Consider the following 22,729-nt stretch of genomic DNA (forward strand, 5'->3'; position numbering starts at 1 on the left):
ACTTACACGTGCACGTGTACACGTGTAAGACACAGGAATCTGAGAACAAGTTAGTTATATCAATATGGACCAACCAAAGTACCCACAGAACATTTATATAGACGTTTTAGGGGTCCAAATAATAGATTCGGTGATTTTTATCTATTTTATTTTATCTTGACCAAGGAAACATCTTAATCTTCTTTATGGGCCGTAATGATATAAACTAGAACTAATTCCCAGATCCCTGTGGTGCCAGCTATAAAAAGAAAGTCGAAGAGTATATCGCACGTGCGCTTTACATAGGTGAGGCGAAAGTAATTCAATGAGGGTGGTTGATGCCTGTTGTATCAGAAGAGTACACGTGAAGTTTCATTAATACTGATTCAAGGCGTGTAAGTAAATCGGAGGTCTATGGACGGTTCAGAGAAGATATCTTTATTTGAAAATTGGATATGAATGTATTGGTAAAAGTAAATGTGGGGAAAACTATACATGTAATAGAAAAGGAGTAGTGGAAAATTTCAAAGCTAAACACCCAATTGAGGGTTAAAAATATGGATACAATAAACATGTTTATTTAATGCGACAGAAATACAATGTCATGGAACTGTTCATACCTATTTACAAGTGAAGGCATGGTTTTAGCTTTATTCGTTCACAGAAGTTTGACGTTCTTTTGATAATTTAGAAACTATAGTGCAATTGTATAAGTTTACATAGACATAATGTCAACATCTACATGTATAAATTATTGTGTATATAGAAAAGTTGATTGTATATTTAGACAAGATTCCTGAACACAGGGATCTGAAAATAAGCTACAATTCGTATCAATATGGCCCCACCAGAAATTTTAGACCTTTTAAGGGATCGATACACATCGTACTGTTTTATGAATATATGTGTATTTTATAATGTTAAATATAATGTTTTACCTATTTTTTTAAATCTAGATTCCAAAAACGTTTAAAAAATTGTTTTTTTTTTCTAGTGAGTTCCAAATGTTATCTTCTAGTGAAGTTCCAAATGTTATCTTCTAGATTGTTTTTTATGTTAAACTCATCAATTGATTACTCAGAAATTCTAAATATAAGAGATCTCCATCGGAAAAAATACTACGACTTAACTTAAAACGGCTGAGTTAAGTTTTACGATGTATTTTGATGATTGTTATGCGTTCTTAACGTGGTAATTTTTTTCTATTTTGCAAAGACATATATACAAATTAATCTTTTAAAGACACATTTAAAAAAAATAAAATGTATAATCCCTTGATGGACAGTTTTAGTCTAGTTCATGTGTATTGAATTTTTCTTATGAAAAGTTTGAACATTATGTGCTTGAACGTTTTAGGAAATGCGCCGCGTAGCGGAAATTTTCTAAAATGAAGTACGAAAATTCGCAGGAGGACATTTTTTCTTTCAAACGTGCATTTTCAGACCATTTCAGTCAGCGAAAATCGGAGGGGGGGGGGATATGTTTGATATATTAAGGTGTATATGCAAATTCATCTACTTATTGTGTTATGTCTGAAATCAATCGTGTGACTTAATGCACATTTAATACTATTGCTTAATTACCAGTATATACAAATATATATACATATTTGTTTGTCATTTAGTTATACTGAGATTTGGCGGATTTAATTCTATATACCGAGTTTTGAGAATCGTCATATCACAAATAGTGGAGTGATATTTTTCGATCCATTGTTTTTTGACGAAATACATTCATCTTTCATAAAATACAGTACATCCTAGAAACTGTTGATATTTCGCTTGAAGATTCTACCACATCTGTGAGTGGAGAAGAAGATTTTTGAAATTTTAGTCAATTTTACCCCTTTTGCCACTCCCACAGCCCCCTGCGGATGGGTTGGGGGTCATATAATTCACAATTTTGATTGGCCACAGATTTGTGCAAAATTTCATTGAAATTGCTTCAGCAGTTTTGGAGAAGTCGAAACTGTAAATTGTTTAAGAACACACGACGGAGAACGGACGACGACGGACAAAAGGCGATTAGAATAGGTCACTTGAGACTTCGTCTCATGTGACTTAAAAATGAAGAAGCAAACAAGGATGCAAACAAGCAGGCAAGAAAGAAGGGATCAATCAAGCAAGAACAGGAAGGGAGGGAGTGAGGAAAGAAGGAATAAGGGAAGGGATGTGTTTTGTAAATATTTTTGTTTTCGGTGTAGTATTAGATCCAGTAGTCCTAGGTTCAGTACTATGAATGGAGGCCATGATTTAAATGTATAGCAATCCTCTGCTTTCTGACATTTATTTATCTCAAGGGTCAGTTTCAGGAAGAAATTGAAACAAAACTTGTTGAAAGGGGAGAAACTCCCGCTAAAATGAGAAATGACAAAAGATACATGTTGATTCATTTATTTGAAAGTAATGCATCCCCTATTCACAGAAGAATTACATACACATGTATATTATACAATTCATAATTCACATATAAATATTATACTAATTACACAAATCTTTGTAACAAATATAACAATAGTTTGTAAAGAACATTGTTCATATGAAAATTGGACAGCTTTTTATAAGTTATCAATACTCAAATACAAGTGTACATAATAAATTAATCTGTGTTGAAGTTCAAGCTATATTTCATATCTTAGAATATTTGTGTATCACAGATATTGCTTGTCAACCTGTTCTTTGACAATCCATAAGTTCACCCATTCACCCCCGGATATATTTGGACTTTTCTCATTCTGAGGCTGGATCAGTCTATTATGAAATTACAAGGGGTGTATGAAAACTGCGCAAAAAAGCAAAGTTAGGATGTTCGAGATGTAATTCCAAATAAGACACTGATGTTTTGCATCACATTTTTTGTAACAACCGATGTCTCACATTTGTTTATTTATATTGCTATGTATAATTGTTTATTTTGCTGACTATAACTTTCGGTATGTGATGGCCTCTGGGGTATCAGATTTCATTAGGTGTCCTGGCTCATGTATAAGGTCCACTATAAATGCTCTTGGTGGGAACTTGGGGGCACCAGGCTGTAAATATATTAATTAATAAATAAATTAAATAAATAAACACATAGATCAATAAACAAAATGGGTAAATAAATAAAACAGAAAATGTAATCTTACATATGAAGGCACAGGTATAAAAATTTTTCAGTTTTGGTTAATAGTGCCTTTAATGGAAACAATAGTTTGTTTTTCTCTATTCCTTTTTTCAAGGAATTCAGAAATACCACAACATATCTATCACACATTCCTTTTGATTTTCTCTGTTTATCAAATTACAAAATCTCAAATACTCATTTCAATTCTGCAAAGTACATGTATATTATTTTTTGTGAATTAATTTTGGTATCTTAAAAAACTTAACATATGTTTTTGTTTATCTTCATGTCAAAGGGTTAATCCTAATTAAATGACTTTTGTATAATTAGACTGTACAATGACTGACCGTAGGGTCACTATCGGGCAGCATAACCTCGTTCCAGGCTCTGTTATACTCTCCTCGGGTCAGTGTACAGGGTACAGCTATCTGGTCAGCAAGGGTCTGGTAAAAAATATACAAAATAATACTAAGAGAAAATAATATGCTTTTGTAATTACAATTTTTCTTTTAACATACTTCTTATTTGTTAAACTCTTAATGGTAAGAAGCTAGTTACAGCAGTAGAAAAAATACTCAAAACATCCATGGTTCAGGAAGCATATTCTCCAACATAAAATGTAGCAGATTTATTCAAGGAATCTGTAGTTTTTTTACCTTGAAGAGCAGGGCTCGGTGGATATGTATGCCAGTTTTGATCTTGCCGATTGGGACAACGTTGGATTTCAGTTCAAACTTAATCTGACCAATCGGCAATTCCCAGCTGAAGTTGGTGAGCTGTCCTTTCTCTATAGGGCCACCCATCTTGTCAGCCACATATCTGGTAAAATATGCCAAAATTTACAAGGTACATTTTTTATACGGCAACAAAAAAGGATCATTTTTTCCCCCCAAAATGTCTTGTAATTTTTAGTTAAATGTAATATTGTTTTCTTTCCATAGAAAATTTTAATTTTGCTGTCTTTCAATCTCTTCAGCCATCTTGATTTGATTGCCTTAATTGGGTACTACCACCCCATTTTGGACCGAACCGCCAAGACACATTTTTACTAAATGGTTATCTCCCTTATGTATTAACACAATTCAAATTAAGACGTGTCTCTCGAGATAAAAATCCTTAATCTTTTTTGATGACTTTGATAATGGGATTTCTAACAGACAAAAAATTATATCAACCCTCAAAATAAGGAATCCCTGAAAGATTTTATGCTGACTACATGACATAAACAATTTAGTTATGAACAATAAAGACAATGTACTTTCCAGTGACAAACTTATATATTCATGTGCATTTTAAAAATTTTCACAAGAATTTTGATCTTCTGTAGCTGGCTGCATAGAATACTTAATAAAGCAGTTAATTAGGAGTTTTAGGTCAATTTATTTGTAAGAATTAAATGACCATTGCGACCCTTACCTGGCCAGTGTGGTGACTTGTTCATGGACAGAGGTAATAGGCTGGATTTTTTCTGTCACCTCCTCTATATATTTCAGTAGAGTTGGATCTGTAGGAAGTTCGAATGGTTTGTTGTCTCGACCGCCCTGGGACATGGCTTCTTTTAGTAACTGTGCCTGCATTTCTTCCTCGCGCTGTTTTTCTTCTCGATCTCTCTGTGTCCGACTCTTCCTGTGTAAATTAAACAGAATCATTGAGGTTGATATTATTGTTGTATATTATATAAACAAAGCCTTCATTTCCAAAAATATGTAAAACACTTCCTTAAGTCAAAATAAAGTATACAATTTAGGTAATAAACAATAATTGTCAATAAGATTAATGCATTGGGAACTTCTAATTTTTGTTCATGCTTTTTCTAAAGAAAACGAGATGATTTGAAGACAACAAAATTACTACAGACCAGCATTAAATTGATTCATATTATCATTTGTCATATATTTAAATTTTTTCTGTTTTAATCACTTTGCGGAGAGGATGTCCGGATTTATATTGGATTATACAATTATAAAATGAATTTTTCACACTCAAAACTTTTGCAACTAAAACCAATAACAAAGAATAGTCACTAGAAAATCAAATTTTCTTGGAGACCCTGACATATTACTTGTATATTTGTTTTCATTCAATTTATTCCATCTTTGCAGATTAGAGTTATCTGCCTTGCAGGAAGGTCTTGATGCCATTGTTCTTCGAGCGATTTTTACATCATTTTCTCTCAAAAAGATGGGGTTATAAATATATGTTCACAAACACGTGACGTCACAATCAATACCGACCTACAAGGGGAGATAATTAAACTCTTTATTTTTGCAAAGACAGAATGACGACACCACTCAAACATTCTATGTAATAATCATATTATTTAGGCAGATTACAAGGTATAAAGCGAGCTTTGTTTACCTTCACCATGTAACTTCACAATACAACAAATAAGCAGCTAAACAACTACACTGACATGTTTTATGTAAATTTTATTAAAACATTTAGAGAAACAGATTTAAGAAAAATTGCAAGAAGATATATACTATTCTTTTTCTTTACTCTTTTGTTTTGAATTCCCAAATTTCAGTGAAAATTGAGCAATTACATCTATGTATTACATATTTAGGCATGTAGACCGTGCACTCATAATAATATCAAATTCTATGAAATGATCTTTTCATTCATACATTTGTATGAAATAGATAGTAGATGATTTATATTTCAGTGAAAATTATTTTTTCTTTAATTCAGAATATTGACACAAATGTTCTATCTTTTATTAAATATCTTAATTTTGTGATTGTGCTTATAAACATGAAATTCTAAAATATCCCCTAATTGGGTTCATATACTGAAATTTTAATGGATTGATTAGTGAATTGAAAGGTTTCATATTTTTTTAACATTGACCGATATGTGAACTAAGCATTAATATCTAAAAACTAAACTAAAGCAACAAGTTGAGGTAAATTTTTTTTACATGAAACTAGGATAATATTCATATTCATTTTCAAGTGGGAAACATATTATATAATTACAACAGAACAATAATTAGCATTAAACATTCATTCCACAGAAAACACCCTTGTTAAATTTAACTATTTTAAATGTAACAGTAACAGCTAGGCATATTAGAGAACTAAGTTACCATGGCAACAGATGGTATGACGACAAATTCGGGTTATGAACACAATGATAAAACTTACACTGGAGAACAGGTGTCTTCCCTGTAAATGTTACCAGGATTTTAAGTTTAAATCTAAACTGACAAAGACTCATGCAATATTAATATCTAAAGTTTAATATGATGATGTCATGATCAGCAGCAAGACCTGTACTGAAGAAGGGGAAGTAACTCTAACAGTTCCAGCAACTACAAGTGTGGATAATTTAACTCATTCATCCCTGAAATTCCATAATGGACTGGACTAGTCATTGCTTTAGATGAGCCTTAATCTGTATTCAGGGGTAAATGAGTGAAATCCGAAAATTTGACAATGGAAAATAGATTTTAGTTGTTCCAAACGAGGGGGACACAATCTAAGAGTTGAGAAAATGTTTTCATTTGAGTTATACTTAAAGTGAATAGTCGGGCAAAGAAAACCAGTCTAAATGCGTTCATTGGCCTTCCAAAAGTTCTCACATATTAATAGGACGGTCAAGTTCTGCTTACATTTCCCAGTTCTGACCATTGAAATAAATAAAAGTTGAAGCATTGAAAGCCAGGCTGCGTGGAAATGTAACCACCGATATAGTCAGCCGGGAGGACGTTTTAGGATTCCTATACTTAAAATTAATTTCTTCGTACGCAGACCGATTTTGACGAGAGATATTCTATTTCTATTTCATAAGAAATTATACTGGATACATTCACACCATTTTTACCGACTTTAGCCATCCTTGCCCGACTGTTCACTTTAATCTCTGTGATTGCTGGAATATAGTCCTCAATATTCAGTGTTACAACTACTATTTTATTGACAACTTCTATAGGTAATTCCTTTGTCTACCTGTATGTTTGTCACTACAACTGATATTAGATCAGTATGTCCCTTTAAATGTGTATACGCTTGGTTCCTAATTTGGTTTTTACATTCTACTATCAATCTATTGGTCCATTCAGGGTTGTTACAGTATGAAAGTTCAGTGACCCAGAGGTCAAGGGGTATTCATAAATAGAAGGTCAGACACCATAACCACTACATGTCCCTTAAATATAACACTACATGGCAAGTAAAATGATTTCAAAATAATTATTGGAGTGACTAAGGTAAAAATGTATACATTGAGGAGGAGACTGTAGAATTCATTAATGCAGAATGCATGCTAGAACCTGAGTGATTTTCTCCACATTTATATATGCATTTGTAGCAATTTCATTTTATAGTTATAATTTTATTTAAATTTTTACAAGTCAATGTTTTAAAAAGATAGGGAGTAAAATATACATCCTCATGAAAATTTTTTTCATTTACTCATATTACATTTTTATGATTGTGTTTATAAATTTATGATATTTTGATATGATTGCTATGTCAATATCAGTGCATGGACTTGGTACATTTGTATATCGTGCAATATCCTTTTATGAATTCAGTTTGATTAACAACATGCAATGGTAACTTCAACATCACATGCATATCCATAAGTAGGAATGTCTGCATATTAATACCGACATGCATATTCATGAGTATAAAAGTATTCATATTAATGATGACAATATTCATGAGTAGAAATCGGAAGAAATTCACATCTCAGTTTAAGACAATTCTATTTCAATTTAAACTCGGTACATGCATTTCAATTTACACCAATACAGAAAAACCGGCCACCTTTGTTAAAAAATTGGGATGAAATCTTGGATCTCTACTATTTAGATAAATGAAGTTTCAATGGATGATTTTCTCCATGCAAAAAATCTATCCACATAACAAATTTATTAGTATAGTGCCTGCATGCTCTGATGATTTGTGATAAGTATGGGCTTCGGCAGCTGGGAGTTATATAAGATGTTCCCATAGCCTTTAATAGTAGCACACCTTAAAGGGTTAATATTGGAATAAACAAATGGTATAGATACCCAGAATATCTACAATAAACAACAATACAGATCTGAATTAATGGAGGGTTTCAAACATCGTAGATTTATAGGGCTCAGTTCATATGAAATACAAAAATAATCGTAGATTTATAGGCTCAGTTCATATGAAATACAAATAATAATGGAGGGATTCATAGAATCAACATCGTAGATTTATAAGGCTCAGTTCATATGAAATATTAATTTACATTTTTCAAAAGGTTATTGGTAATTGATAATTTGCTACATCATTTAAGTTTATGGATATATCATAAGTTTAACTTGGATGACCATGAGAAAGGACATACGGATAAAAAAAACAGAATTTAATTTCCTAAACATAAAATGCTCATACATATAGCAATTTAAAAGACAAAAGGTGTAGATATATCCTTTCACAATACATTTTGGACACATAAACATATATATGTATTTTACAAAGCACCAATACTGAATACATACATTGTATATATATATACCAGGTATATATGCATATGTACATACAAAATTACACAACATGCATTATAAAATACAGCCTTCACTTTAGGGGAATCTCTAAAACTGTGTGCTTATAGTGAAAACTAAATATCATTTCTGAATAACATGAGGTCAATTTCTACCTATTTCTTGATTGCATTTTTTTTCAAATAAAAAACTTTTGGAATCAGATATGGATATAAATTTAAAATTCAAACCAATCAACACATCTAATTATAAAAAAATGTCATAGAAATTTTAATTGAAAAAGTGTCAAAAGTGTAAATTGGCAAAAAAAAGCTGAAAAAAAATAAAAACATATTCGAGTACGTCATGCATAACTATACATAAATAATATCTTCTTGCATGCTGCAACATCAAAGGCAAAAATTATTAATAGGGATCCCTCGAGGAGGGGCTCTGGGTCACAGGGGTGGGGCACCAAGCCTTATATGGGCAGAAAGGCACACACAACAGATTAATGTGCTACTTACGGAGGTGATGCACTGGAAGCAGGAAATGGAACGGCAGTTAGTGATTGGTCAAAATTACCAAACATTTAAACCTTGACCAATTAAAATTAATTTTTTGTTCAGCTTATTTCAGTACTCCACTGGTTTAGTAATATGAACACTATAGTCTATAAGATAATTGAATTCTTCAAGGTTCATAAACATTTTATGAAAATAAATTCCAATAACCTTGGTGATTTTATTTGCTTTTGTGTATAAGTTAATTTTTAGGATTCATTAAATTAATCAAACATAAATGATGGACATAAACCTTCTGAAAATAAAGAAACCTTTTTTTACTTCTTTTGAATACTGAAAAGTTAGGCTTTTTGGATTTAGTTATTTTTTTCCTTACAAATAAGCATGGTATCATATTAATTGAACTAGAAAACTGACAAAGTTCTGTCAGAAAGAGCTCAGCCCTTTGCTAAGTTGACTATTATACGTAGTACATGCAGTGTACTCTCTCAAGCAGCCAATTTTGGTTCTTGCATACAAAAGATATCTATAATGACTCCAAATACCTCATATAAGCAATTTTCATTGAAATTGGACAATATTTCAAATTTTAACCCATATAAATGCCACTGTGGCAATCGTGAATTTCCAGACCTCTTTAAAACAAATATGACCATGATACATAAGTCAATGTCCCCAAAAACCTTGTCTATAATCAGCTACTACCAATAGCAATTTCAAAAATAATCCCTTTATCAGTTTTCGAGAAATTTTTTGGAAACGGATCGTGAATTGACAGACAGACGGACGAGCGAACGGACATACCGATTAACTCCGATGTGGGGCCCCTATATCCAGTGGAGTACTTATATGTGTTGTTGTTGTCAGTAACTGTGTACTTGTGAACACACAGCAGGTTATATAAGTTATAATGTACAAGACAACACGACACGGAATCAGTCTTATCATCTCAGCCCTCATTTATAATGTTTGTTTCTGATCTCACCATATTAAAAAATATTTAACTTGTTATAGAATAAAATCTAGTATATAATTTTATGTAAGGCTATGAAGAACTGAATAATTTAAATAGATATATGAAAGATAGTGTTCATGAATGCAATCCAAAGAGCAATTTCAAGGAAATACCATTCCCAAAAGATCTTAAGCAGCACAAACTTAAATTTTCTACAAAAGCAGAATCTTAATGCACCAAGAAATGCAGTAGTCTAAATATAAGAGCTTAAATGCATTTTACTGACAGAAAAAATCCCCAAGAAACTATCTTTTTTAATCTACCAGTAGCAAAGTTAAATAACTGGCTTTGAGATATTCTAATTAGGCAGAAGTAATAGCGAAGAATTAAACCCTTCGGAAAGAAATGTGTTTTTGATACATACGCTTTTGATTCGCGTCCTGTTCTTGATGACTTGCCCGAGACACTGGTTTTGGAACTCTCCTGTTTGACTTCCACTTCCTGCTGGGATGACGACTGTTGAGCGGCCGGGCTGAGAACACAGACGACACGACAGATATATACACAACACACCCCGCAACCAATTAGACCTTTTCCAAACAGCTTACTGATTACTGCGCTATCACTTACTTAAGTTTTACTCTCTCATAAAAATCAAGTCACAACACATGATTTTGATATCTGCTGACTCAAACAATTTGCTCAACTTTCCCTTGTGTGTGAAAAAATTGCCATATATTTGGAAAAGGTCTCTACAAATATCCATAACCATTTTATATACATACCACTCGGTCAATATACCAGTATTATTAATTAAAACACACACATTGATAATGCCATACTGTTTGTAAGTTTGTTTTACAAATCTTGACCAGGAAACATATATGTTGTACATTACACATAACGATATACACAGAAAGCATTAGTTTTACTGAACTGCAAACATTTTATGGACACAGGGAAGCTTATTACAAGGTAGGGGCTTATTCGTGAATAAGGAAAATTATAGACAGAAATTATCTGCCTTGCAATTAAGAATTAGAGACAATTGAAGCTACAGTTTTTGGGTCAAATTGAATAAAAATATAGTAAGATTTTCCAATTTAAAAAAAAAAGATGAACATTTAATTAAATTGATGCCTTTTTCATATATGACTTCAGAGCTAAACCATGTACTTATTACACAAGTTGTGGACACTTACGCTGCCTTGGCGTTGACCAGGAGAACAGCTCGCTTGTCGTTGAGCTCTTGTTGACAACAATCCTCAATTGTCATGAACTTGCTGCCTGTCCTTAATTGCCCAGCATCGTAGAAACCATTCTCTATGAGGTTTGTTGAGCCTGAAACAGTTCAGACATACAAATAGAGGATGTTTACTTAAATTAATATTGATTTCTCCTTCCAGGTTTCTAAAAGAGACAGATTTGATATTTATTTGCATGTTTATTTTTAGAACCATAACCTTTAGAATAAAGGTTTTCTATGAGGGCATATACCTGGTTCCTGTGAGTGGATATAGTTCAGGCTTAGAGATATCATATATATATATACTTACTATACTTGCTTACAGGTATACTTACTGAGGTTTCCTGTGAGGGCGTACTTGGCCGATAGATTACTGTCCAGAAGGCGCTCCAAGGCTGCTTCAGCAAATGGATTCTTCCTTGTTCCAGACACCTGGATGTCCTGTAGGATTTCCATACCTCTGTAAATATAAATCCGGACAAAAATGAATACTGACATATCCTTTTTCTAAAATAAAATATAAAGAGAATCTCTAAGTAAAGATATGGAAAAAGTTTTTGTAACATTAATTTTCAGTTAATTTTAAATGATAAAGAATAATACAACTGTTGAAAAAAAATGGGTAGAAAAAGTGCATTGGCAGTGTTTACGACTTTCTCTGTCAAAGGACGGTACAAAGGACTTACAAAATACATGCATTAACAACTTTGATAAATTTAGCGAAAGAAATGACATTAAGATATCCTAGCATTTCACCTTTAAAATATTTTTACAATTTTCTTACCCTAGCTTACAAACTTCTGTAGCTGTTGGTTCGTCTACTGCACACACTGTGATAGCCCACGATGCATTTCTCCGCACTTCATCATTCCCAGAATGCAACAGTATGACTAGGTTTTCGATTCCACTTGCATTTCGGAACTCTGCTCTAGAATCAGAGTCACACACGAAGGCGGCAACACACAAGGAGGTCTTGGCCTGGACCGTTGTGTTTCTGTCAAAGAAATACGGGAGGGTGTGACATTCAGACATTACAACATAAATTTTGGTTTCATCAGTCGATACATTACAACATACAATAAAAACCTGTCTATAAAGGCTACCTACGACACAAATCGTGGTCTTCATAAAATGTGAGATTGTGTTAAAATCGGAAATTTTGAACACCAACAATTTGGTTCTCAGTTTACTAATTTAACATCCTATTAACAGCCATGGTCATTTAAAGACAACAGATTTATTGGTGGAGGAAAGCCGGAGTACCCAGAGAAAAACTACCAACCACTCAGCCACCGCGGAGATGGTAGCTTTCAGTAACATATAATTTACTCCTGCTACATCCTCGATTTCTCTTTCCAGGTTATAAAAACTTATTGTAAGGGTGTTATAAATTTGTTGAGGACTTACTTGGATTTAAGGCCTTCTATCAGCGTGGTGACGACCCCTTTCCCCTGGGCCTCCATACGGAGAGCCTCCTCTGTAGCCATATTGGTAAGGACACATGCAGCATTAGCCACCGCCTCCTCCCGAGGGTCCGTCAGCAGATTTACTAGAATCTCTGTACCACTGAAATTGCTGACCTCACTGTAATTAAAAACAGATTTAGACCTTAAATATACAGAAGAAAAGTTTTATTCCCTCACAAATTTAGGTTTTAATAAATAATTGTATTATTCAACCTTTTCGGTTTTAATTTTTTCTTCTTAATCTCAGTCAGTGTAACTGTTCCCTAATAGGATCCATAATTTAAAATACCAATCGACTTAATTGTTTAACACAATGCAATACTGAAAGAAAACATAAATGGAAAACTATTACAACTAACTTCAACAATATGGAAAATATGAAACACAAACATCAAAATCCAAGATGGCGGCCACTTGGCCATCTTATTAACAGATAGGCCCTTAAAAGTAATAAAGCAATAAGCTAGGGTCATTGGGAACCTACATTTTTAGAAAGATCCTTGCGGTACTTTCTGAGAAAAAATTTTAACTATCAAAATCCAAGATGGCGGCCTTACATGCGGCCATCTTGTTAACTAATAGATCCCAAAATGTGATAGGACAACTGATATAAAATGATACCAAACATACGTACTGGCAGTTTGTACTGTTAGAGGTGGTGAGGTTAGCTAAGGCTAGGGACGCCCCTTCTTTGACATCTCCATTCTCCGAGTTGAGTAGTTTAATTAATGGCTGCATACCATCTGCAAAAAAAATGCATAAAACTTTTTATGAAAATTATTCAAAGAACATTAGATACATGAGACAGGTTTCCATGCAGACATATCCACCATACATACAAATGTAGATAAATATATCAGACTTTCTTTTCTAAGTTCTAATTCAGTTTCTTTTTTTGTAAGTTTATTAGTCATATTGGGATGATTCTAGTGCACCTTTGTTTTGTCCATCAAATCACACATACATTCTTTTAAGCTTGAATTGATCCCTGGAATTTCGTAATGGACTAGTCTAGTCTTTGATTTAGAAGAGCCTAAATGTGTCTTCAAGGGTGGTTAGTTGAAATGAGCTGTGGTGGTTTTAACTCGAGGACAGCATTATTTACCCCATTCCCTGATGGAATCCTTTGCCATGAGATTCTCCGACATAACAGCGAGGGCCTGTGCGGCCGCGGTCTGGACCTCGGTAGACTCGTGAGCCAGTAAGTGTATCAACATCTTCTCAGCTTCCTGTTCATGTAAGATCTTTCTATTCTCAGCTGAAATATATACAAATACTGACATCAGTGATGAAAATAATCTCCGATAATCAATATTTCTAACACCATAAAGATTTTTTCAATGCAAAATCCATACCATGAAACAAGCTAATAAAATCAATTTTTGAAATTACACATGTATAATGATTTTTTTTATTATTGAGATATATTATAACTATGTATGGTATAAAGCCAAATTGATTCAGTGAATAGGACTTTCAAAATTGAATATGTCAATCAAATGAATAAACACATTTGATGAATAACAATACATACAAACTGAAATTATCAATAACCATAATAAAATTTTGAAAGACGAAGAAAAAAGGTTATGTCACTTTTGTTTTCCTTATGGTTTCCAAGTGTAAGATAAATTCTTTTTAACTATCCTTAAAATGGTATGAAAGTAGAAATGGCAAATTCCTTCCACACATTGACCTAGGGGAGATAACTCTGTTATCCCTATAACTCACCATTCCTAGCGGACCGAGCAATAGCCTTAGCAGCACACATCTTAACGTCTGGTAGGGTGGGAATGATAGCCTCTCCTGGGGGTGTGTCTTCTTTGTCTGGCTCTGAACCTCCCTTCTTACCTGATCAAAAATAAAATTAATAATTAGGTAAATCAAACTTAATTTAAACTAAACTACATTCATGCAAGCAGGTATACACTATTAAAAGGGTAAATATATTCCTTTTGATACTTTTCCCAAAAGAATAGTGATATATTTTTTTAGTGACACACATAACTTATTTGTTATATAATTTGACCTAAAAACATCTTACAGATCAAGAGTTAAATAGGAAAATATTGATTTTCAATAAGAATATGAATGTTAAACTGAAACACCAAGATGTCCTATTTTCATTAATCAAATTTTACCATCTTTGGCACTTTTCTTGGCTGCCCTTGAGCCCGCCTTTTTCTCTCCTTTCCCACCCTTGGGTTCCTCTTCAGGGGGAGTCTGATCTGTGATGAGGGCCACCAGGCGTTTTAGTCCTCCTGTCTCTTTCACCTCCTAAAATATACAAGGTAGACAAAATTGTAGACTGTAGGCCACCATGCCCAGTCATACTCTGCAGACTTCTGACACTAGATTATCTCCCCTTAGACTAGCCACTGAGCTCCAAGTTTCTCAGTAGAATTCTAATACTAGATTATCTAGTTTGAAACTTCAGAATTAGATGCATCACAATGACAAATATTATTAAGCCAATTTTAGTGATTTTTTCCCATATTCTAGAGACTGATGGTCCGTCTAAGAAATTTGTAGCAAACATTTCATGGAAAATTAATGCAAGTGAGCAAACAGATGAAATATTCAAATGGATGTTTTGTGTAATTCAGATAAACACATTATATACCGATACATGTAAGGTTTCTCATGCATCATTTTGTTCACAGACAGGGAATTTGTAAATTAATATTTATATTGATGCATAATAATCATGTGTAGCACAATAGTTCTACATATAACCTCAGATTAAATTATTACTTTTCAGTTACTTACCTTATCAAAATAAATAGCTACCCTTTGAACAGAATTATGTTTAAGATGTTTAATTGCAGAATGGAAACTGCAGATTTATTAGGTTTTATTAGTTTAACGTCCTATTCACAACCAGTGTCATTTAAGGACGAGCCAGGTTTATAGGCTGAGGAAATTAAAGCCAGAGTACCCAGAGATAAACCATTGATCAGCGGTCAGTACCTCTGTACATCAGAAAATGTACATCATGGATATTATCATTTGCACTATCAGTGAGACTATACAACTTATGTAAAAAGTTGAATAAAAAATTTTAATCATTGATAATTTTCTACCTCTAAACTCTCCAAATCCTCCAGGAGATTTGAGAGGACCATAACAGCCATCACGTGGAGATCGTTAAGCTCAGGTTTGGCCACAAAGTCTATCAGTCTGGACATGGCCTCTAATTCTCTCAGGGCCGCACGATTCTCAGCTGTAAGGAAAGACATACACTTCCATTGTGAAACAAGTTATATATTTATCAACTTAAACACTTTCAATGGCCAATAGGTAAATGTGAAACCTTAATTGCCATAGAAAACCCACATGATCGGGTAGGTAACCCCTTACATGTACCTTTTCACAACTGTGCTGAGGTTGAACCCAGGTGGACAAGGTGAAAGGTGAAAGGCATATAACACTAAACCGCCCAATCACCCTCCTATATTACTATACCTATACATAAATAAAGTTTAACTTACAGACATAATAAGACTTAAATACATTTCTTCTTGTGAGTATTCAATGTTGAAACTTCAAGGTCAAAAGTTTTTTTAATTAGCAGAACAATTTTGGCAGTCAACTGTCATATCCAGTAATATGAAATTAGTTTCTGATATTAATTTTATGATTTCATTTCTTTCTACAAAGTCGACCACGTTATGTTACAGCGAGACGGTCCGACATTAATTTCACATGACACCAGAATGTCTCAAACAGAAAAAACCGAGATTCTTTGATTCAGCGGGCCAAACATTTTGACAAAATTTACGTTAAGTGTTTGGGTCGTAAAATTACACTTTATCTTTTTATCATTAATTTTATGTCAAGTGTTTACCACTTAAGAGTAAATAAAAGGCAGACAAGAACATTTGTGTCCCATTCACAAACTGATACCCAGACATGCAACATGCAATCGCTACCACATGTATGGATAAATCACTTGATATTATGCGAGAAGTTATATCAGATACAACTCCCCTACCCGCCCAGGGCGACAGACAGGGTCAGACAAGCCCACTTCATCAAAAACAGATTTATATTAAACATAACAGTAAAAACAGCCTGCATGAAATTCAGGAAATCAATCTAGGAGAAATCCCAGACAGCGCTATATATCTATAGGAAGTTTATAAAATCTCCCTGGGAAAACAATTTAAAACCAACAAGATTCATCATATTTAAAGAGGGTACTTAAAAAACTGCTGAGAATCTCACAGTATGGTATCTAACACTTTCAGATGTGAATTTCTTAAGGAGAATGCCTATCAATTAATGATTTATGCAATTTATTACTTCTTCCAAGGAGGTGAAATCAATTCAATTCAAAAACCAATACCCTTTCCACTTGATTTTATGACAATCATTTGATGTATCAATATTCATTTCCGTTTTAGCCTTTGAAGGTTGCGAATATAATTTTATATGATTATGATTATGTGTATATGATTAAGTAATAATTTATGAGTTATTTGATAACGTAATACATGTGTATGCTTGAATCAATTTTGAAATATAATTTTGCAATCCATATTACAGATCTCTTGATCTACACATGAAAATTACTCAATTAGAGCGTCGATCAAGGTTCAAAGGGAGGGATCGAGGAATGAGAGACCTCTGTATTTCACTAAGGTTCCCAGGGTTTGTTCTCTGTATGAATGTGAACAGTTATTGGGTCACCTACTAGACCATGTAGGTTTTCCAAGGCCAGCTAAGGCACTCTGGTTTCCATTAATTCACATTAAGATGCCTTGCTGTGACATTTTGAATCTTACCATCTTGTGATGCCCTATCCAGTGCCAACAGTGCTAGTTTCTGAATTATTTGAAATTCTGACTTCAGTAATTCCAACATAGGAGCAAGACCTTCTGCATCTTTAATGGAGGCTCGAGTTTGATAGTCCTGCATTGGAAAGAATAAATCATGTAATCAATTTTTCTACAGTTACGGTATTAATAAACATGAAAGATGATAACCTCTTTTAAATTTTTCCTTTTGTAGATTTTCATTTGATATTGATGATTTTGGACACCTCATATGTGATTATGTATGTAAAAAAACCCAGTTGTTTCGCCAAAGGCAGAATAACTGGTATATTACATGGTCTTTCGAAGAATTGCTTATCTTTGTAGACAGATTTCATAAAAAGACATTTTTATGATTTTCAAGAAAATAACATCAATCTTAAGTATGGAAGGTACCATCATCATCTGTGCGAGAGCTTCTATTCCATTTTTCTGGACATCAGGATCATTTGATGATAGACATTTGACCAATGGCTCTATCCCACCGTTTTCATAAATGGCTGACTTGCTGCTAAACTCTGTGGCCATATTGGACAGGCCAAGGGCAGAGAACTCATGACAGACGGAATCTTCTGTAAAATGTAACACAAAATAGAAATAAGCTTTTTTATGTTGTGTTCATTCATACTCTTCTGTACATGAAATTAAGATTTCATGATAATTGAAAGTTAATTTCAAAGTTAATTGATCACAGAATTTACATATGAAATTATTTTTTCTTCTTTTTTTTTTCTTCATTTTTCCATAAAACTGTTCCTTTTTTTAGTTTAATTCTACAAAACTGTATCAATTAATTTTGACCATTTTTATCATACAGACCTTCTGGGGCTAATAAGGATATAAAGGTGGGTATACTTCTTTCTTTTTTCCTCAAATATTTACGGACATCAGCTGAAATGGAAAATGATTTGACGAGGTCAAAATTACAGCTTAATTGCAAAAAAACAATTCCAGGATAAATGTATTATTTAGGAAACCTTAATTCCAAACATGGAAATTTGCCTTGAATGAACCTTTCAAATTATTTTTTTTCTTAAAAAGATTTTGAACTAAAAATCAAATATGTAAACACTGATAGAGTCATATTTCATGGAGAGTAGAATTTGAAATATTTTATATAGAAATAAATACTTACGTTGGGCTGTCATTGAGCCCATAGCCATACAGGCATTCCTACGAACCAGTCGATCCTCACTCTGCATCAACTGTAACAGAGGATCGCCAGCTCCCAAATCCAGTAACTGTTTTCTGTTCTCGTCACCTACACGGAACAAAGATTAACTAAATTAAGACAATGTCCATCTATAGAGAGTCACCTTTTACAGGTGAATATAAAAACCACTCTCAACTATTCAATTCATTGTGTATTAGCAAAGCAGTAAGTTTAAAAGTTAAAATTTTCTAAACAATTAATTTATATATTGTGTACAGATATCTAAATTCTATTTAATTTTATTTGATAGGAAATGAAGATTGTAAATATTTACATTTTTCAACAAATTTGTAGATAGCTTCACAAGCTTTAGCCTGAACTTCTTCCTCTGGGCTGTTCAGCATCAGAACCACAGTCCCAGCCTGCCTGCTTTCAAGGGCAACAACATCAAACTGGAAAGGAATTTAACAAATGCATGCAACTTATATACATTTTCAAAGGACATCCTCATTATCTTATTGTATCAGGTTACCAATTACTAATATAACTTTTTTTTTCCTGTGTAATGGATAATAATTTTTACAACAAAATCATCTTCATCAGGTTCTAGCCATTCAATGAATCGAAGAAATTATAAGTCAATGATGAGGTGACATGGTCAATTCAGTGCTGTGCTATTACTGTGTAAAATTTCTTGATTGGATCGATTTCAATTTAATAGGTAGTTCAATTGGAAGCACATTCGGATATACTGTATATATATATCATAGTGTTCAGAGGATCTCGGCTTTTGCCATGCATTTTCCTGCTCCTACTACAAATGTGTAGCAGGACTGTTTCAATCATCTAGCTGTTACAGTAGTATTGTAATATGCTGAGGCAGGGGCCCAAACCAACAGAGTGGCCACCTATCCACGAGTAGGCTGAATACACTAAACGACATTTCATTTCATGAATAAAACAACACCATCCTGAAGATTTGTCAGCGTCTCCAGACAATAGGAAATCTGAATGCACAGTAGAATATGCACACAATCATGATTACTGTTCCGTCATGACAACTGGTTGGGTCCCTTTACATATTGAACACATCTATAAAGTTCAATATTGGTAGAATAAGATTCAACTAAGATCCAGGGTTCCAACCTGGTATATCATCTATATTTTTCATCGACATGTTGCAATTCACAGTTGTTGCTGTGAAATCTTATCATTACATTATTACAGGAATGTGCAATGTACTGAATGGCAAAACTTTTTCACTAACATTGATTATAAGATTATAGACAGTACTGCAGTATATAATGTATCAGAAAACGTATTTACCACATCATCTGGAGGAGGTTTTTTGTCTTCTTTGACCTTTTTACCCATTGTTGACACCTGCAATATGGGAAGTAGAGATCAATGATGAACTTTTCAATGATACTGAAGACCATATAAAAATATAGATATGTTTGAGTCAAGTAATAGTATGCATGGATGATCCATTTTCCTGGCATCTAATATGAAATATATTCGATAAAAATGTTCGGTTAAACTGACAAATGCATAATGGACACATATATTAAAGATATATAACACGTTACTTTAACGACAGAGAGAAACTACAGTGAAAAGATACGCGGAATGGATAGTAACGCGTCGTTTCAGTCACTTAAATACACCACACGATTTGATCATATCAATAATGTGTTTAAAAACTCATGCAAAGTAAATAATTAAGATATGTCGACACAAATTTATTCTATGCGGTCGCTTTACCTGTTTTAGCTGTTATGCTTATGATACAGCTATGCCGCCATTAAAATGCTGTGTGTTGTTGCTATATGACGTCACCGGTTTGTGTGTACTTTATTTGGTGACGACTCTCAAAATAGTCGACAGATGGCGCGAAATTATAAAGTGTCAAACAGGTGCACGTTTCACTTTTGAGAAAACCGAAGAGATTGTGGCAGATAACACATAGGCCTATACAAATACGAATCCACGAGTAAGATAACTATATTTATCGATCGTAATCTATGTTATTTTTAATTAGATGTTATTGGTTTTAGATCAAATCACCCACGATTAATATGAAAGGCCAAGGACGTAATATGAGATCAAGGATTTATAAGTCATATACGTCCTTGATGAGATCTTACAAAAAAAATGTACTTATAAATCCTTTGATAGAAAATGACTAGGCCTAATTTACTTAATTTTACGTTAGCCTACTCAAGACAGCTAACACGAATTTATGAAATGGACACCAGCCTGACCAGGTCCGTCTTCGTTCATACGATTGGACTTGTTGGACCGTATACAGAAATGTATAAAACTTAATTATTCTGACTAGAAACATATACGTACATGTAGAGATTGGAAACTCCTTCTTTGTCTTTGTTGACAGGCAGAGGGACCTCCGGTTTACAGGCATTTTGCCTTGGCTAACAACTTTTAAGTGTATTCTTTTTAACATGATATTTTTGCATCAACACAAAGTTTAAACACAATATTATGGTTTGATGTGATCAGTTTTTTCCGATTGATGTTATTTAATATGATTTTTGAAAGCACTAAAATAAGCAATTTTACTTAGTTTTCCGAAAATCAGACATTCTATGTATATATTTTTCTGTTGTGACAGACTTGCAAGTTTTGACTTGAAATGATATTAGCCATGGCTGGCCAGCTAAATTAAATATTTCACTCAAACGAAAAATGGCCAGAAACAGTGTAATCCATGCTGTACTAAATGGAGTGTTTTTGTAATGACTTAAACAACTAGATGATCAACATGTACATGTAGATGCCTAAAATAAAATATTTAATGTTTGCTATAAGGTGTGACTAGAGTTTTTATATAAATCTAGATCTGATATGATCAACCTACCAGGAAAATGGCCCCACTAATAATATTTTATTTCTAAACTCTAAACGATACATGTAAATTACATTAATAGCTGTATCACTTCTTAAGTATACTGTCAATATTATTAATAACAGCGTGATATTTCATAATTTGTAAACACTTAATGATATCATATGGATGATGCAGTGATCTGTATACCCATATATGCATGCAGCAGATTCTGTATATATACCAGCTCCAAAATTTCATGTTTGGGTAAATGACAATTAAACAAGCAATATTTTAATTAAGGCCTGATATGATACAAGTACATGTAGCTTTGTACATGCATCTATAGTACTTTATGATGTTTTTTCTGATATGTGCAAGTAATTTAAGGGCTGACATATTAGATATATAATCAATGTTTTATGTCAAATTATGTGTACGTATGTGCATGTATTCAATTCAACACTACAGGCTTCATCGTTTTGTCAATTTTTTTTTAAGTAATTACATTTGAAAAATAACTAATAGCTAGGATATAATTGAATAAATTAGATTAGATTAATCAAATTAGTAATTAATTGATTTTGTTATTTATATGCAGTGTACATGTAAAATTGTTTGATAATTGCATAATTGTATTTAATATATTATTGATTTTTTGCCAAGATTATTTGGATTATTATGAAAAAACAAAAGGAATGAAAAATATTTAATTTTAAAATAGATTTCTTTCTATGTTGAAATGTTGTTATCTTCATATTTGTCACAGAAAACAATTGCACAGTGGGCTAGGTATTGAAACGAAAGAAAAAATGTAATTTAATTGGCAAAACTGCATGCATGTTTATATCGCTCAAACTTTATAGAATCCTGATTCTTTTTAATATTCCTACTCCTGTAGTGATTTTATCAATAGTTTCATCTGAATCTTTTTTTTTTTTATATTTGTAGGTCAGAATGATATGGCAGAGGAAGTGCCCTATGTGGAGGTATATACTTAAAAAAACCCTGATGGGAGCCTTATCTTGTGCCGAACCTTGACACGGTTATCTGTTTGTCCAACAACACAGCAGACACATGGAGATATCTAGATATTCTAGATCTGTTTAAGTAAATGTCTCAGATGTTTGATATATCATATTTACTTACAAGTACCGGAGATCAAGGGAGATTTC

At 33.1% G+C, this 22,729-nt stretch overlaps 1 protein-coding gene across 4 annotated transcripts; it reads right to left on the reverse strand.

The window, feature by feature from the left end:
* Positions 1–2,356: 2,356 nt before the first annotated feature.
* LOC138328047 (armadillo repeat-containing protein 3-like) lies at positions 2,357–20,587 on the reverse strand. 4 transcript variants are annotated; one of them, XM_069274641.1, is made up of 23 exons: positions 20,474–20,586; positions 20,036–20,092; positions 19,044–19,161; positions 18,692–18,817; positions 18,376–18,447; positions 17,953–18,128; positions 17,527–17,653; positions 15,823–15,962; positions 14,881–15,016; positions 14,471–14,590; positions 13,845–13,997; positions 13,374–13,482; positions 12,681–12,857; positions 12,058–12,267; positions 11,609–11,733; positions 11,230–11,368; positions 10,452–10,559; positions 9,076–9,087; positions 6,231–6,251; positions 4,501–4,710; positions 3,741–3,903; positions 3,432–3,527; positions 2,357–3,010 (listed from the first exon to the last, which is right to left on the reverse strand). In XM_069274641.1, the coding sequence occupies exons 2-23, from the start codon at positions 20,081–20,083 to the stop codon at positions 2,900–2,902; spliced, it is 2,697 nt and encodes an 898-aa protein (XP_069130742.1). In that variant the 5' UTR covers positions 20,084–20,092; positions 20,474–20,586; the 3' UTR covers positions 2,357–2,899. The 4 variants fall into 4 exon arrangements, with proteins under 4 accessions (XP_069130742.1, XP_069130743.1, XP_069130745.1 ...); XM_069274642.1 differs by lacking the exon at positions 9,076–9,087; XM_069274644.1 differs by lacking the exons at positions 9,076–9,087; positions 10,452–10,559 and having other exon boundaries at positions 20,474–20,587.
* Between the last annotated feature and the right edge of the window lie 2,142 nt (positions 20,588–22,729).

This window comes from Argopecten irradians, chromosome 7 (assembly GCF_041381155.1).
Source record: "Argopecten irradians isolate NY chromosome 7, Ai_NY, whole genome shotgun sequence".
Taxonomy (NCBI): domain Eukaryota; kingdom Metazoa; phylum Mollusca; class Bivalvia; order Pectinida; family Pectinidae; genus Argopecten; species Argopecten irradians.